Source organism: Caretta caretta, chromosome 2 (assembly GCF_965140235.1).
Source record: "Caretta caretta isolate rCarCar2 chromosome 2, rCarCar1.hap1, whole genome shotgun sequence".
Classification (NCBI taxonomy): domain Eukaryota; kingdom Metazoa; phylum Chordata; order Testudines; family Cheloniidae; genus Caretta; species Caretta caretta.
In genome coordinates, this window is record NC_134207.1 from 118,122,199 (window position 1) to 118,141,370 (window position 19,172).

At 40.6% G+C, this 19,172-nt stretch overlaps 1 protein-coding gene across 2 annotated transcripts in view; it reads left to right on the forward strand.

The window, feature by feature from the left end:
• F13A1 (coagulation factor XIII A chain) overlaps positions 1-19,172 on the forward strand; it is a 171,163-nt gene that overhangs the window by 121,304 nt on the left and 30,687 nt on the right. For both annotated transcript variants that reach the window (XM_075125389.1, XM_048839785.2), the window contains exons 5-8: positions 4,481-4,599; positions 9,216-9,323; positions 12,007-12,181; positions 17,229-17,367. In XM_075125389.1, coding sequence (XP_074981490.1) covers positions 4,481-4,599; positions 9,216-9,323; positions 12,007-12,181; positions 17,229-17,367 — 541 coding nt within the window. The remainder of the gene's footprint in view (positions 1-4,480; positions 4,600-9,215; positions 9,324-12,006; positions 12,182-17,228; positions 17,368-19,172) is intronic.

Below are 19,172 nucleotides of genomic sequence, written 5' to 3' on the forward strand. Positions count from 1 at the left end.
GTGACATGTAGTGTAGACATACCTTAAGTGTCATCGATTTCAGAAAGGTGAAATTCACCCAAAGTCCCTAATTTACCGCTCCCGTGGTGTAGATGGGTTCTGACTGCTAATCCGGCTCAGAGGCTAGAGTAGCAGCCCTAGGGGATGGGGAGGTGCACTGCATTTGGCCATGTGTTGGGTAGATTTTGCAGGCACACATACTAACCCTTGCTTACTCTGAGCCCTGGGCTTTAGGAGTAGAAGCCTTGGGGCCATTTGGTTACAGGGAGGCACAACAGTGCTAGAGCTCCCCAGGGCTCATGGAAAGTGCTTGTTGATGCGCCCTTTAAACATCTTCTGTATTTTCCACAGTATGCATCCGATGAAGCGAGCTGTAGCTCACGAAAGCTTATGCTCAAATAAATTGGTTAGTCTCTAAGGTGCCACAAGTACTCCTTTTCCTTTAAAGGGAGGCAACCTAGGCTCTCACCTGTGTAGTGGGTCAGCTCCACAGGGACATGACTCCCACCTCCTCCCTGCCCTCTTGGGAGAGACTAGACTCTCTCAGGAAGTGTTAGCAGAGGGCATTTCCTGTGCTCAGGAGAGTAAAGGGTATGCTACTGTGGCACATATATTAGGGGGACAAGGCGGGAGGGCCTTCCTGTGGACTTTCCTTGCTTGATCTCACAAAGGAGCCAACCCTTTAGCTACATTACTTCATTCAAACTGAGTGTATTTCACCCTTACTAATCTTCATACAGGTAAAATACAGGCAATTAAACGTAGTACTTTTTTCTAGAATTGCTAGATTTTATTTATTTCCAAGGTAAAACCTAATTAGTAGAATTAATGGAATCCTCCTGTTCATCAGATCTGTAGTCCACTAGCACAGAATAATTTTGGAATTGTACTACCTGCAGAGTGCTTAGAATCAAAGTAGTTCACAAATGTCTCCTGTTTTCTTCTCAACACAGCCAGTGGTATTGAAAGCTATCAAAAATCAAAGCAGTTGGTTTCTAGGGCCTATTTCAACTTTTCAGTGAAAGCAGAGATCCTTTTCTCGGTTTAATAAAATACAAATATTTAAAACAAAAACAGAATGGCAAAGGATTTAATCCATCCTCATCTGATTTTTGCAACGATTACATAATCTGCAAATAACAAAGACAGGCGGATCGATATCCAAAAGATCAACGGATATTTTTATTCTGTGAAAGGAAATATCTGCTGTCATGAAACCATAGGCTATCTCTACTGAATGAGTAAATTATCAGTAAAGATGGAAGAAAATGTAATTTTCATTCCCTTAAATGTTCCCTCTCCACCCATTTTTTACAAAGGTATTTTAACAAAATGCAAAGGTCAATGAGTAAATATTTACAGTAGCTCAATCTGCAAATTATGCAAATCAACACCAATCAAATAGGCTATAGAAACCTTATGATCTGTGAAGTATGCAACGGTATTGGCAAAGTGCTATGCAGCAGTTGTTCAGAGCTAGCAATCAGAAATTGAAAAACTCACTTGACAAGCTACTTCCTTAGGGTCAGAGTCTCAGCTCATATAAGACAATGGAACTGTTTCAGTTTATGCCATCTGAAGATCTCTCTTGAACTTTTAAATCTATATTGGTAACCTCTGAATCAAAAACCATGATCCTCTACTGCCTGAGCTAAAAGACCCAGGTCCCCTGATAGGCAGGGCCGTCCTTACCCATATGCAAAGCACGCAGCTGTGCTGCTCCAGCCCCTGCTCCTGCTCCGCCCTGCCCCTTCCCCGCCCCCACTCCCCTGAGCTTGGCAGCTGGGCTGGGCCTGCACTCACCAGCGGCGGGAGTGCAGCAACCGGGCCTCAGCCGCACCGCTTGTGAGTGCTGAGGGTGGTTCCCCCCTACCCCCCCAAGCCAGCTCCTCCCCCCGCAGAGGCCTGGGGCCCGTCCCCCGCTCCCCCCCATGGGGGTGCTGCATAGGGCCCCAGAATTGCTAGGGACAGCCCTGCTGATAGGGTACGTTTACACGGTATTCAAGGGTGTGATTTGCAGCTCAGGTAGGCACAATTTGCTAGCTTTAATCTACCTAGCATGCTAAAAATGGCAGTAAAGATATGGCTGGGCAGGCTTCGGCGTGGCCCATACAAGCCCGCCTGGTCCCCTGGGTACACGTACCCATGTTGCTAGGCTGCATTGAAGCCTGTGCAGCCATATCTTCATGTCTATTTTCTGTCATGCTCGCTAGATTAAAGCTAGCATGAGTGTGCCTACTGGAGTTACAGTCACACCTTCACTTGCAATGTAGCTGTACCCTCATTTCCTAGCCAGTAGCAAGTTCATAAACCTGTCTGTGGGTGGCCGAGCCATTAGAGCAGGGGTTCTTGCAACAAATTTTTTGGTGGCCTCAGTGTGCGGCCACCAACTCTTCCTGGTGGCTGCACTGACTCTTTTTTCCCTAAAATTATTTTTTTCTCCTAAAGTGAATTAAGTAATATGCACATATATACATCCAAATCATTGTAATTTATTTATGTAAGGTTTGGGATTTTTTTTGCAGACTCAATAATAAAAATCATGCATAGTTATTTCTATTCTTTACTGAACCTAACAGAATAGAAACACAAATAAGGTGAACTGGAGTACTTGAGGCACCTTAGAGACTAACAGATTTATTTGAGCATAAGCTTTCGTAGGCTACAGCTCACTTCATCGGATGCATGCTGTGGAAAATACAGGAGGATGATTTTATATTATATCATATTATATATGATTTTACAGAAAACATGAAACAATGGGTGTTATCATACACACTATAACGAGAGTGATCAGTTAAGGTGAGCTATTACCAGCAGGAGAGAAAAAAACCTTTTGTAGTGATAATCAAGATGGACCATTTCCAGCAGTTGACAAGAACATGTGAGGAACAGTGGGGGTGAGGGGGAATAAACATGGGGAAATAGTTTTACTTTGTGTAATGACACATCCACTCCCAGCCTTTATTCAAGTCTAATTTAATGGTGTCTAGTTTGCAAATTAATTCCAATTCAGCAGTCTCTCTTCACAAATAAGGTGCTTTGCACATTCTTGTCTTTTTTATTATTGTTTGGTAAAAGTGGTTGTCTGTGTAACAACTATGAAATAAATTTTAAAATGCTTTGACATAATAGAAGTCAAAATAATAATAAAAAACATATCTAGGTGGCTTGGGTCTGGGGAGTGGAGTGGAGGGGAGGGGAGACACAACTGCAGCTGGCCCAGAGCTCCTCTGGACGAGGGCGGGGGCGCTCCGGGCTTCGACCAGCCCAGGGCTCCTCTGGGCAGGTGTGGGAGCCAAGATTTCACCCCAAGTTTCAACCCAAGCTTTATGGACAGTTTTATGGACAAACTACAGATTTTTAAAATGGAAATACATATCCTATTTAAAGAGCTTCAAAACTATAGGCTATTTAAAATAAACTGTTTAGTCCACTCTACCCTGTTACTCATTTTTGATGGCACAACGGAGAGCCACCGGCACAGTGGTGACACAGCATAGTTTCATACTTGCCTCGTTTCACAATACCACAAACCATTATTCCATTTCATTTAATATCTGTGGCTGTGCTTTTACTTTATTGCATAGGACACATGATTTCGGTTGCCATTACATTATATCTCTGAGCCTCCAGTCTTGCAAGCCCTAACACATGGGAGGCAGATCCTCAGCTGGTGTGTCGTAACTCCACTGAAGTCAACAGAACTAAGTCAGTTTACCCCGATGATCTGCCAATGTTTACCTTTAAGCATGTGAGAGTCCCATTGGCTTCAATGGAATTGTTCATGTGTTTTAAACCTGTGAGAGAGTGTTTGCAGGCTCAGGGTCTATCTGCTCTTGATTGAGATGAGATCAATTTAGAAAAGATTTCTTAAAATATTTTCGACAAAGTACTCTTCAACTTATTTTCCTCTTTGAAAGGTAAGTATTTCCTGGCCAAATGTACAATAATGCCCATATTTACAGGAAAAGAATCCAAACCCCTTAGCTAATACGAGGGAAAACCTGCACTCCAAATTCTGTAATAATTTTTTAAGGCAGTACAGATTTTTCTTTAACTTGCTTGACACTGAGCTATTTTCCATTAACGTTAATGGGTTTGAAATTGTTGGTCTTTGATCTGTTTTGCAGAAGTGCGTCATGGTGCTCAGCCTTTTAAATTAGTGATGCACAGTAATCATAAAATAGTTGATAAGATGTGACATTTTAATCATGCTTTACAGATCCCACTAAAAACAGTCAGGAGTTGTCAGCATTTTTCATCTTGCATACTTTTAAGTTGTATGTCTGATTTCTAACTGTGATTGCTCTAATTATTATTGTTATTATTTGTATTGTGTTGGAAGAAATAACGTTATGCCTTGTGAACAAAAGACACTTTTCATTTAAGATGACTAGAATACAGTAGCTTTAAGATCTGTCCACTATAAAAACAAAGTAGCTGTATTAATGGTTACTGTGTGTAAATTCTGATGCAGAGGATTCTGTGTTTCTGGATGATGAGAAGGAAAGGGAAGAGTATGTCCTGAATGACCTTGGTGTTGTTTTCCACGGAGACATCAACAGTATAAAATCCAGAAGCTGGAATTATGGTCAGGTGAGCCCTTTAGAATTTCTCTGGCTGGCCCAAGTAGTACTCTGCAAGTTAGTTTAATTGATACCAGATTGTAGGCTCTCGAGTGCATTATCACTCTCTTTCTGAGAAACACAGTGGGCATCATTTTAACATTGCATGAAGTGGGTATATATCTAATCCAGACAAGTAATTTCTTATCTAATATTTAAAGGGCTAGTTTTAGGGGTATATTTCAGATATTGAGAGGCTGTCCATTGAGAGTTAAAGTCATCAGCTGACAGTTCTGAAATGCACCAGTATATCTTCTGCTGCATTATTGCCTCTCCAGGATCAAACCAGTTGGCTCAAGAGAAAAGGGGGACAATGATTTTAAGCATTTATTTAAAAAAAAATTAAATAGCCCTCAAATGTTGTATAATACAATGCCGGGCATAGTTTGTACCTTTTTCTCTTCTTCTCTTTAGTTCTAGCAGCTCAGTGGAAATAAGTATCCTCTTCTCACACATTATCCTGACACAGGCTGTGAGGGTTCTTAAAACTTTTTCTGTTATAAAATTTGTTGGATTTTTTTAAAAATAGTTCTGGATTATGGAACTTTCCTAACATAAACACTGATTTCCCTGTGAGAAGTTGCGTGGGTTGATTTTTCTCCTCTTCCCCTCACTCCTCTCAAACGCTTGGCTGTTTATCCACGGATATGTTGGTTGTTCCATGTACCTGTGTCATGTACTTTAATTTTTTCATTTAAACCCGGAGGCCACAACTTTCTCCACTGTTGTGTACCATTTGCTGTCCTTTTCCTGTAGTGAAACACAGGTGGGACTTGGGTGAAAGTGATTTCGATCATTGAAGTTCTACAGGCGGAATAAGCTACTCAAGGCAATGGAAATCAGGCCTGGAAAGTGTACTGATGGGCTCCTAATTTTCAACCAAATGAAGTGTACAATGTTTCTTAACTTTCACAATTGACTCTCATTTGGGTATTGCCCAATATTCGGTCACTTGGAAAAATGTTGTTTTCTAAATTTGTGGTTTAATTGAGGAATCATGGATTTTAGAAACGAAGAACATGGGTGGGAGTGAATTACAGTGCAGGCAGGCACCATGCACAGATAGGACCATAGGGGGGTGTTGAAGAAATGAGGCCATTTTTGCAGTATTGGTGGTTTGGTCTGTATATAGAGAATAGTGATATTTTATATCCTACAAGCATGTTTCAAACACTGCTCATTTGGATATTTTGCTCAAACTGAAAGTTTTAAAATGGGAGGTGAAGTTCCAAAACAGGATCACTAGGTGCTGAGGAGATTGTGGCTGCCATTTTAGAAATGGGTAGCACCATTTGGGAAAGTAAGAGAGTGGGTGGGGGCAGGAAAAGCGGAACCAGGAAGAACAATAGAGGGAATCAGCCACTGGGAATAAAAGAGTATGGGGAAACAATTGTACCCTTCATCATGATACCGATTTCCGCCCTGTATTGAGTAAATTGCTAGTCACTCAGAAAAGCCCAACCCACAGGGAATATGGGGAAAATCAAGGTTTGGAAGAGATCTGGGCAGAAAGGGTACTATGCCCAGAAAACTAGGCAGCTCAGATTTACAGTGATTTTCATGCTTTTTGCAATAAAGTTATGATCGGGTCCTCAAATTTGTCTACATACAAAGTTGCACCAGCTTAAATTAAGGCGTGATTTTTAAAAAATATATGGATTTAGTTTAACTGGCACAACAAGCCTATAGACAGTCTTATCTTGGTTTAAACCAGCTTTTATTTCAGTTTAGCGTATGTCAATTAGAAACAAGTTTAACTGAAACTGAAATAAGAGGGTCCGCACAGGGGTTTGCCCTGGTTTTACTAAACCAGTGCAAATCTGTGTGTAGACAAGATCTCTGCGTCTGTCTATTCTTCCCCAGCTTTGTTTTCATGTAGCAGTTGCATTCCTTGCAGCTGTTTCTCCAACTGCTCTGCCAAAACAGCTCAGTCTTGAATCCAGCTTTTAATTATTTTTGTCCTTGGCTGTCTCGAGCAGAGAGTGACTGCTTTATGCTGTATGGGCCAAATTCAGCAGTATTCTCTGGATACTTGGCACTGCTATGGCAATGCAAAAGCAGCCATTCACTTCCCACATTTTGGAGATCTTCAGATTTTGTGTTTTGCTTCAGGTCCATCTCTTGCTAGACAGCAGTTGAATGCAAGACTTGAAGACATGACATTGAGTTTGATGTAGTTTTTGCAAAATAACTGGCATAGAAGGTGGAGAAGTATAGGTCTAGCCTGGTTTATGGCTGCTTTGAGCTGCTCTAGTGATGCAAAGCCACCAGAGTATACTGGTGGCCATTTATCCCTTCTCTTGTCCGTTTAACCCAGTGTGGTAAACCCAGGACAAACAGCTACAAAAGGGGGGTAGTAATTAGTCCCAGTGGATTAAAAGGCCCCTCCCTATCCACTGAGGAGAGAGAACCACAGGGCAATAAAGTTCAGCTGGAAAAGGGGTTGCTAGAGAACCAATTAGGTTCAGCTGACTCCAACTACTTGGGACCTTTTTAAACCCTCCCCTGGGTGGTAGGAGGGAGGGAGTGAGAAGAGCAGGGAAGTTGCTAGTAGGCTGTTTGCAGTAAGACACCAGACCTTCCCAGTAGGGAGGCTGCACTTGCTCCCCAGAAGGGAAGGAAAACAAGCACAAGGACTGACTGAGGAGAGGAGTAGCAGGACCCTGTGCCATCTATAAGGATTTGCCTTGCCCCAAACCTGAGTCTCCAAGGCTAAAAAGGACTGAGCCTACTGAGGCAAACAAGGTATTTTGCCACACGAGTTATTTCGCAAACACTTACTATTGTTGTTTGCAGTATTGTAGCCACATTGGTCCCAGGATAATAGACAAGATCAATAGAAGTTGGTCCAATAAAAGATAATACCTCACCCACCTTGTCTCTCTAAATGCATACAATGTCAATTCATAGATTTTTAAGGCCGGGGGGGCCTTACCACCATGATGACAGCAATTCCTGTGTTTCTCTCTCTCTCTCTCTCTCTCTCTGCCAGTGAGATTGAGATGGCAAGGGTTTAATGCAGAATATACTTTACTGCATCAAGTGATGACTAGATGCAGATAAAACAGATTTTTGACTTTGGTGAAAGTGACATGTCCTTAGCTCAAGCCAAGAGCAGAGTGAGTTGTAGCAGACAGGACTGGTGCCAGCAGATGTGAGCCAGAGGATTTACATCCTCCGTTGTGAGGATGCTGTTTAGAAAGGGGTGTCTTTAGAGAGCTATCCTTTGTCCAGGATTATTTCCAATACACACCAATAAGATTATTCAATTGATCTCCAGTGCAAACACTCAGTGGATGATATGACTCTGGCATTAGCTCCTTGGGTGGGGAAATGCTGACCTCCCCTGAACTCCGTTTTGCACTCTAAGATTATAACTGATTATTTAATAATGAGTTTCTGTTAAATGCCAAAGAAACTAAATTAGTGCAATTGTGGTTAGTAGAGCCCAGAAGTTGAATGATGATAAATGTACACTGACTTTCTTGGTTAATATTGCATTAGAGAGTGCAACAATATGTCAGTACCTTAGATAGGTACTGACATAATCCATTCAGTTTTTCTATTTTAGATCAATTAGAAAACAAAACCTTTATAGCATATTTGTTTTTTTTTAAGAAATGGATGCATACTGTGTATAGCACCTTCCCATTGCTCGTATGGAATTAAATGAGTGAGGAAGAGCTTTGTAGTTCATACATTTTGATGTATGTCACAGCCTGCAATAGAAATATAACGTTGTTATATGCATTTTCAGTGAATACAGAAGATGAGCATTTTATTGATGTGCATTTCTCTGTCTCCTTTCCTCTTCCAGGGGACAGTGGTATTTTCTGCTGCTATCCAATTTCTCCTAAGCAAATTGAACTACACCACAGGGCAAGTTATTTGATGATGGATTCTGGTCTATGTAGGCACCTCTGCTCCCTATTCATTCCTGTGCTTGTTATTACTGGATTTCAGAAGTGGGAGTCTTTAGACTGTTTTTAAAGAAGACCGCTTTAGGTCACTTGTCATTTTCTTAGTCCAAACCGCATAGGCCAGAACTAATCAATATAATGTACCCGATAGCTAGTTAATTTTAAACACAGGTCCAAGCATATTACTTTTTAAAGTATGGAGACTTTGCCCTAACCTTGGTAAAGCATTCATTGTTCAGCTTTGGGCACTGCAATGGCTATGTCAGAAAGGTCCTCGTAATCAACAGGTCTAGGATCTATGAAGGACACAGAGTTCTCTTTGAATAGATCAGCATTCTTCTTGTTGTTATTAGAACTTCCTATTATATTCTTGATAGCCATTTAAAATGTTATGTAATGTAAAATTGACTTTGTTGCCATAACCTTTAGATATCTAGATCGGAACTGACTTGAAAGCAAGACTACATTTTCTCACGATGGAACACTTCTTACTCAATGTGGATAATTAGTAAACAAAAAAACCAACAACCCTGTATATCTAAACACTGAACTAAAACATGACCTTGATCAGTTTATTGTAGGGGAAAAGAATATTGGCTTCCTATTTGCTTTCTAGAATAAAAACTGAACCAGCCTCTTTTCTTTTTTTCTCTTTCCTTTTATTTAGTTTGAAGAGGGCATTCTGGACGCTTGCCTACACTTGATGGATAGAGCAAAACTAGATCTCTCTGGGCGGGGAGACCCAGTCAAAATCAGTCGCGTTGGATCTGCAGTGGTATGCAACAAAGATAAAGACCTGGAATGTATTGGAAATGACATGTTTTTATTTATTTAATTTTTTATATCTATTTTGAAAGCTGATCTTGAATGACCACTTGAATAGGTGGAATCTCACTTTCTTGTCCCACTGCACTGACCTAAGATCAGATCTCTCTTATTCTATCCACACGCATGCTGAGTTCTAGAGACCACCATGAATAACGTCTCACTCCAGGAGGGATGATATCTTAGTGTCCACCCGTCATCTGTGTCTGACACTAGGACCACACTGACAGACGTGCCACTTTCAGACATTGCACTTCTTGATGTGATGGCACTCCACCTGACACCATGCCAGTATCTAGCAGGTCAAATAATTGATAATGTCCATCTTCCCAGAGCAGGGAAGACAATATGGTGGTTAGACTGGGAGTCAGGAGGCCTGGATGTTAATTCCCACTGTGACCTGGCTTTGGTGTTTGGCCTCTGGAAAGTCACTTCACTGTGCCTCAGTTTCTTCATTTGTAAAATGGGGATGATAATTATTTGTTGTAATTAGATTGATCAGGGCTACCAGCAGTGCAAGGTACCCCAAAGGGTGAGAATCATGACCCTGGACCTCCTTCACCATCCAGTAGACCCGAGCCTGTAGGTGGTGGAGCACGCACTCCACCCTGATACAGGATGGAATAGCCCCTGTTAAGGCATGCATGCCCAGTGCCTCTCAAGAGTCCTGCTTGTGCAGGTTGACTCTGCAGTGTCCCTCTTTCCCCTTTCCACCCCCAGCCATTTTCCCCCGGGGTGCATCTTAACAGCCACAGTGTAGCCTTTTAATGACTGGCTATAGCACAGATTAAAGATCAAAATACTGCACTGTCCTTGAAATGTGCCTCTTCCAGTATGTCTCCCATGACAGCGAGCTGGATACAACCCCTCACCCTTTGGTTTTGTCACTGAATACTTACCTTGTTTCATCCCAGGGTTCACAGGATTTTCTAATTAGAAAACAGTAGCTAATCCAACCAAAATCTTTTAAATGAAAATTGTGATTTATTTGGCAAGAGTGTAGTTGCTGTGCATTAACATAATTGAATGGTACATGGTGAATGAGGTTTTTCACACAGCCTCAACTGATTTGGTTCAGATTGCTACTAACTAGGAAATGTATTGCTCATTGACTATCAATTCAGTCATTAATCAGCAAATTGCATGTATAGTCTTACCTGGAGAAAACTTACACAGCAAAATCTTTCTTGTTTTCGTGTGTGCTAGATGCATGCTATTAGATTCAGCTCTAAAAATAACAGTGGACCCATTTCTTCTCTCACACCAATATAAGTCAGAAATAATTGTACTGCAGTCACTGGATTTACACTGGGGTATAAGTGAGAGGCGAATCATGCCCAATATTTCTCAGTAGGATTCAGGGTCACTTAATAGGCTATATTCACTTTCCAGTGAGCATGCTTATTAATAGTAAACCATTGAAAACTGCCAGTGTATGTATGTTGCATTTTGACTTGACTTCACCTTCCCCCCACTTTCTGGCAAAGAATCGGGTGTCTTCGACTTGATTGCTCCTCCTCCCCCTGCTTGAGGATGGTACATCCCCAGGTCCTGCTTCAAGTGTGACACTTCCATGGAGTGTTAAACTACCAGTAGAAAATACACTTCATTTAAATGAATAGTCCATGACAAACAAATGACAGCTTAGGATGTCTGTCTCAAAACAGTTCCACCAAATTAATCATTTGGTGACATGATTGAAACTTTGTCATTTGGTTCAATGACATTGGACTTGAGCATTTGACCACCAGTGGGATTTTTCAAAAGAGCCTAAACAGGTTAGGCACCTAACTCCCATTGATTTCAGTGGCACCTAAATGCCTTTGAAAAACTGACCCCCAAGTGACTAAAAGATCTAGGTATTTGGCCAAGTAGTTTAAAGTAGAGAACTAGAAACCAGGAATTCTGAGTCTTAATCCCAGCTCAGAGTGATTTAGTGTGTTACCTTGGGCAAGTCAATTATCCTTTCTGTTCTTCTGAAGATGATAAAAAATTTTGAAATTCTTGGATGATAAGAAAAGCACCTCATCTGAAGAAACAACATAATGTGGGAGATGGTTACAACATTTCTAATACACAGCATAACCTCTCTCCCCCAAAAAGTATTTGTACAAAGGTTGTATAGAAGAGACTGTATAACTTTTTTTTTACATGTTTATATCTTTTAAATTATTTTATCCATTGTCCTGTGCCACAATGTCCTCATAGCAGGGCACTACCAAAATCCAATGATCTACTTCTTTGTTAACAATGGGAAATGTTTTGGAAACAACTTACATGGTATTCCTAAATTGTAAGGGAAAGAGGCCATTTTGATCATCTAGACTGACCTGCATAACACTGGCTGGAGGACTTCCCTGAATTAATTCCTATTTGAACTAGAGCATATCTTTTAGAAAACCATACAATCTTGATGTACAAATGTTCAGTGATGGAGAATCCTCCATAGAACCTTGGTAAGTTGTTCCAGTGGTTAATTACCCTCACTGCTAAAAAATGTAAAATTTATTTCCGGTCTGAGTTTGTCTAGCTGCAACTTCCAACCATTGCATCTAGTTCTACCCTTGTCAATTTTTTGACATACTTAACACAAATCTTAACATATAGATTTATAGAATTTCTTTTTCTGTTAGATCAATGCTAAAGATGATGAGGGAGTGGTTGCTGGCAGTTGGGACAATATTTATGCTTATGGAGTAGTACCGTCAGCCTGGACTGGAAGTGTAGACATCCTGTTGGAATATCATAGCTCTGGTATGCCAGTGCGGTACGGTCAGTGCTGGGTCTTTGCTGGAGTCTTCAATACTTGTAAGTATTTTAAAAAGTGGTATCTTTGTCTAGTGCAGATAGTGCAGATACAATGTTCAAGAATAAATAGTAGGGGGTTTTGCCATTACATGGCTAAAACAGACATGCTTTGAACATGCTTGTATGCTTTCAACTTTTGCTTCTCTTTTACGAGAATCTTCTAGCTATTTAAAGTCTGTCTTTTGCATCTAAAATGGCCGGTAAAATTTGTGTTTAGTGATGTGTGGGCAATGGGGGCATGATGGGCATTGGGACAGGTGGAGACTTTATAAACGTAATAGTCATTGTTTTCCTCTGGAACTCTGAGATGGAAATCATGAATGAGTGATCTCAGTCTAAACCCACTGTGAGCAACTGACCATATCACAAAGCCATTGCGCTGTATGGCACAACTGACAGTCTCTCTTGGCTCAAGAAAGTTTAATTACTGGAGTACCAAGGATTCTTCTTGGCAAGACCGAGGTGCATTGGCACAGCACCTGTAATATCCTGTGTAACTTGCACTGTTAACACACTTCCTTGGCGTTTGTGAGCCAGCCCTGTGGAGGAAAATACTGGCTTGGTGTATCATGTATCTGGTGCACCAAGAGGTTAAACTAAACAATCAGATCAGAGTTTCAGTGTTGCATAAAAGCAGAGAGGTTCTAAGTTTCATATCCCAGTGAGGGAAAGCAATGCTTGTACGGTCATAACTTTCACTGTCAAGTGAAACTGTAGGAGCATCATACCAAATAATCACTCAACACCGGTTTCAAACTATTAGTCACTAGAGGCCAAGAAAGACATATGTACTGTGAGATAATGTGAATACTCTGCCCATGCCAAGATCTTGGAGTACAGAGTGTTTTCCGTAATTGGGTCCAGGAGGATTATGCCGGTGTACGGGATCCCCTATAGGCTCAAAGCCAGCATAGCAGCTCCTATACCAACATCCCTGCTACCAGTGTAAGGGGCTTGGCTGGAGTATAAAGGGTATAGCTTGGGTTTCTCTAAACCCCACTGATCCCCAACTTCTTTGTTGGCTCACTAAGATGACTGCCAGCCTGGTGACAGAGTGGCACACAGCCCAGGTTCAGGGGACCATAAAGGACATCTTTGCAACCCCTGAGCATAAACTCTCTGGCCAAAACCAAGGGTCTGGGACTCCATGTTTAAGTTGTTAAGAAGAAATTAAATAAACAAAATAACCCAATGAAACCTTCTCACTTTTTCTTTGATGTTGTATCCATGACCTATACAGGCACATCAGTTTTCTTTGCAGTGTATTCTTATATCAGTGATGTTACCCATACTGGCAGATCTGGAAGTTGCATGATTCATGCACTGAGCAATTAGTTAAGATTATGCCTCATTATCTGTTTCTGTTCCATACCTTTTTGCACCTAATAAGACAAGGAAAAACATGGGCCAGACGCTTACCTGCTGTAAATCAGTGTAGTTCTATTGACTTTGGGAGCGATGCTAATTTACATCAACTAGGACTTGGCCCTCCCCAAAGTGTCTGCTGCTGAACAATCTAGGAATATGTGGATTTCTGGAGTGGGTTGATTCCTGTTTGGGAGCAAAAGTAGAGCCAATATACTGTGATTATAGTCAATTCCCCATGGAATTTCAATGACCAGCTGTTTGCAAGTAGTGGTAATCTTAAACAAAGACAGTCAAAGTTTGAGCATTGGCCTGCTAAACCCAGGGTTGTGAGTTCAATCCTTGAGGAGGCCATTTAGGGATTTGGGGCAAAAATTGGGGATTGGTCCTGCTTTGAGCAGGGGATTGGACTAGATGACCTCCTGAGGTCCCTTCCAGTCCTGATATTCTATGATTCAGAGACCATTCTGTTCTGAGAGCTCCAGCTAATTGCTGGAGGAAGACCTGAAAAGTTTTTGAAAATATTTGTTCCCTTTTGATTTTTGCAGTAGAAATTCAGGTCCTGTCTAGCATGCAAGATTGTATGGCCTTGTTAACAGTCAGTTGTTTCTTAAAATTTCTCAGCATTGTACTGCCCCTGGTACAGCTCCAAAAGTAGTAGCCATGGTGGGATCTCTAGTATAGACAAAAATGTGTGATATAGCCCTGATCATAGCACGAATAGCCAGTGGAGAATTAAGCCTCTTAAACTGCGAGGGTTGCCAATCTTCCACCTTTGACAAGCACAAAATTCGCTATTCCTGCTCACTGACTCCCCAAACAAAAGTAAAAATTCTGTTTTATAAAGTGCAGCAGCCAGAAAGCTAGACCCAAAACAATGAAATTCTATTATTATGGAATGGTTCTGACAAGAAAGATAAGTCCAAAACCTCCATTTCTGAATATTGAGGTGTGTGTGTGTGTGTATCTTTAGTTTAGATATACGTCTCTTCATCTGAAACACACACACTGTACCAAATACCTTACTTATATCAGGACTAGCAGGACTCCAATACAACCCTATCTTCTACATGCTACGAGTATTGTGATCATGCCACTGCTGGTAGGTACCACCAGTCATTTGAAATTCCTATAGCCATTAGATGATGCTTTTTGCCCGCTCACCCTCCCACCTCTGTCCTGCAGTACACCAAAAACCTCCTCCATTGCAGATATACCGTTATACACAGCGGGCCAAATTTTGCCGTCTGAACCACAGGTGCACAGCTCCCATTGGGACTGATTCATTTCTGCATTCCTCTAGCTCAGTGGTTCCCAAACAGGGGGTTCTCGGGGAAAAAAATTCCCTAATGGCAGACAGAGCTGTCCTTAGGGACCCTGGGTAGTACGGGGCCATAAGCCTTTAGCACCTGGACTTCCAAGAGCTAAGCAGATCAAAGCAAGCATATTTATCCCACTGAGGAGATTTAAACTTCAAGACTCCTTATAAGAAATGGAAAGGGAGGTAGATTTTTTTTCTGTTTTTAAAATTAAATACTCAGCTAGTATTGTTTTTAAAATTATTATGAAGAACAAGTTTAAGCTTTGTTGTAATGTGTGTTCTTTGCCTGGACTGCTCAAGACATGAATGCTTGTGTAGGAGAACTCTTTGGGTTGGCTTCTTAAATACCTTTATGCTGTTTCACATCTGATACTCCTTGATGAAAGCCTTGTCTTATAACAGTCTTATTCAAAGCAATACAAGCTATGAAAGTGAGATCTTGGAAGAGTGTTGCCGTTTTCATAATGTAATAAAAATACTGTAATGATAATAATAAATAATAGTGTGTAATAAACATGTCATAAAAACAAATTTCATATTTCCAAGATCATTGCTTTTATAATTTATATTCGGGTCAAGGACAAAATCCCTGGAAATATTCATTTTTAGCAGGGGGTCTGCAAGACTTGACATTTTAATGAAAGGGGTTCACAGGTTGTTAAAGTTTGGGAACCACTGGTCTAGCAATACCCTATTTATAAAACTGAAGTAATGCAGTGTAGATTCAGGGCCACCTGTATTCAATAGGAGACACATGTGCATCTTAGGGCAAAATCTGTCAAGGTAGGCCTACTAACATACCAAGTGCAGTTAGAGATCTAGCATTCATTGTTGTTACGAAGCCAGATGACAAACAAAAAAAATTGATGATTAGCAAGTTATAACGCTGGGCAGTGGCATATCTAGCATATAGCTGCTTACATGAAAAGGAGCCACTGTGAATGAGCGTCAAGATGACAGTGAATAGGGGGATGGCTAATTCAGCTAAAATAATTGCTTTGAGTTTTGAGTTATTTGAAGCTTGTAACATTTTATGACTGCAACTGCAACCAATCCAGTTTTCCAAGATTACCATACTGATTCAAGACAATCATCTGTTTTAAAATGCTAAAACATTCTGGAGAAAAGTAAACTAAGTCATTGATCTTAAAATAGCCAGATGAATTATTTCCAATGAGCCCCAAAGGCGCTCATGTGCTGGAAGTCTGGGAAGGCATTGGAATGAAATTTAATCTATAGGTATGTATGAGATCCATGCATCCAGGTAATTTGTCATCAAACAATTTAAAACATATGTGTGGTGTTGCTCTTTATTGAAAGTCACAGTAGTGACGTTAGCCTACATAGCACCATAGAGGGCAGTCCAAACTTTTCCACTGAAATTGTTTTGTGACAGTAAATTGGGTTTTCAACCCCTTCCCCTCCCCAAAACAGTATCTGCCTCCTGTGGAAACGTTTGGCTTTTCATCAAAAAAATTAAGAACAAAAAAGCTCGTCTGAAAATCGAAATATTCAATTCAAAAATGCTGCCGCAGTGTCTCATGGAAGTTGTTGTTCAGATGCCTCAGACCCCCTCCTGCCCCCAATTGTTCTCTGAGAGCTGCGCGTCCCTGGTTGGACTCCCATCTCCTGTGTTATACCATGGCCATGGGACTCCCATGATGCACTGTACCAGCTGAACAAGAGTGTTAACCTGACTACATCTTAGCTTTCCCATCCGTAAAAATAGAGATAACAATTACATGCTTCACTGAGATGTTCTAGGATTGAATGCATTTTTTTAATTCACTGTGAGATCATCTAATAAAAGGTGATTACAGAAGTTCAAAGTATTATTAGTGAGCGATTGGTACAAAATATGTAATGTGCTTTGTTTAAATTCTCTAACCCTGACACTTGTAAATAATTCAGTTTTTTTTCTCAATATCGATTTCTGTTATATTTTTTGGATTCTCTAGGTTCCTCCAAATGTAACACTGGAAAATTCCAACTAAACTTAAAGAAACCTTCTAACAGTGGCCCTTCTAATAAAGTCTTCCATTCACTTCAAAGCTTATCACTGCTGGAAGGACCAGTGTTTACCCTCTATTGTGTCTTAGTTTTTTGGGAAGCCTAACTGTTACTTTTTTTCATGTGCTAAAGGCAGACTATGTGTGGGGAGCGGCTGGAGGGGCCGGGGGTTGTTTTACAAATGGAAAGCATTGAAAGAATAAAGGCCCAGGTGATCTTTCCATCCTCCCACCCTGCTTCCACCTGAAGTATACCTATAATCTCCTCCAATCTATCTACTCATCCTCTTGCCAATATATTATCATATTGCCTCAAATCATCCTTTTCATTTCCTTTCTCTTTCCACTCCAGTTCTGAGGTGCATAGGGATACCTGGAAGAATTGTTACCAATTATTCCTCTGCCCATGATAACAATGCCAATTTACAACTGGATGTCTTTGTAGATGAAGAAGGGAAAATGGACTCCAAACTCACAAAAGACTCAATCTGGTGAGCTGTCCCAGCAAACCTGTCATCTCTGTGCACATAAAACATGACAGATGATCAAGGTTTCGTATGTCTCTGCTATTCTATTTAAAGAATACTGCTAGATTATCGAAAGACGTAGTTGCAAACTGTGGAATAAAAGCTAGTTAATAAATAGGGCAAGGAATGTAAACTGTTCAACATGGAAAAAGGCAAGGGATCAGTTCAAAAGTCAGCATTCAATATACCACGCATATAAGCAACTTGGAAGAAAGGGTGAATACCTAAGTGGCAATAATTGCTGAACTCTAGAAAACCTAACGGAGGGCCCAATCTTGCTAGGTGTTGGGTATCTCCAATTTTGCTTGGAGGATTTCATAGCTTGGATTTAAGTCCTGATCTAATGTCCATTGAAGTCATGGGAAATTTTCTGTTGCTTTTGATAGTTTCCTATTTGCATGTTTTATTTAAATTTGGTACCTGCATCCAGAGCTGCAGATGGGAAAACTTTAAAATAAATCAGATACATTTTTAAAAGATATAGGACAGGACTCTTTAATACTTCGATTAGCTTTATAAAAATAACAAGATATCGGATCACTATATTGTTTGACCCAAGACCACCTTAGGTTTGCAGAAGACAATTCTGCTGTTTTCTCCCTCCAACTTTCCCATTCTCCTGTCTGGAGTGAGAAGAGCAATATATATTGATTAAGTTCTACATTCAGCAGAAATGATCTGTGGATTACCATACCACAACATCTCTCTTTCTGTGGAGCAATGATTCTGCCTTCTATATACATTCCTACATTCAGTAGATTCTTGTTCTGCCCACTGTTAATATTCCTGATTTGTGTGAATGATTTCTTCACCTCATCGGTAGAATAATATTCATTCATCAGGATGCTTCATTAACAATCCAAGATCTGGATTCTTTATAACATAAAAACTGGAACAAATCTACTGTCCTGAGGACAAAAAGACTGAGCCTATTATAATTGTAGCCCTGATGTCATCTCCATGAGTTCCATTGTCAGGGGGGAAGGATCCAGGTTTTGGAATCTATGTAAGAATTACATGTCAATTTCCAAGGAAAAATTCTCTTTCATGATAGCATAAGTCAGTGCATCTCACAGAACCACCCATATGCCATCCTATATAAATTGCACAGAAAACAAATAGCTCTGTATCTAGAGAGACAAGGTGGGTGAGATAATATCCTGGGACCGGCACAGCTACAACAACATTACGTAGTTCTGTGTCTGTAATATACCTATTTTGAAGCCTATACTTTGTGATCCCAGGGTTCCAAAATTCAAATTTAGCATTTACTCTAATGACCAGAAGACAATATAACATTTCTGTAGGTATGATTCTCCTGCAACTTACACTGGTATAAATTGAGAGTAACTCTACTGAAGATACAGTGGTGTATAACTGATGTGAGAGAAGAATCAGGCCCTTTGTATATAGTCAAGTATGTTAGTCTCTAAGGTGCCACAAGTACTCCTTTTTCTTTTTGTGAATACAGACTAGCACGGCTGCTACTCTGAAACCTGCAGTATGTTAGACGCTCTACTAACAGCTTCACCAAGCTCTTTTTCCCCATGTACTCAAAGTCATATTTGTCTTAACCACTTGTGACTTTTTTCCTTTTCATTTCCCTACCATTTTTCAATATTTTTCACTTCATTCAATAATTGTTCAGTTTTTCCTCTGAAGCTGGGGACAGATTCTGAGCGGGTGTAAATAGACGAAGCTCCATTGAAGTCAAGGGAACTGTGCCAATTCACTTGAGCTGAGGAACTGGCCCGCAATGTTTTACACCC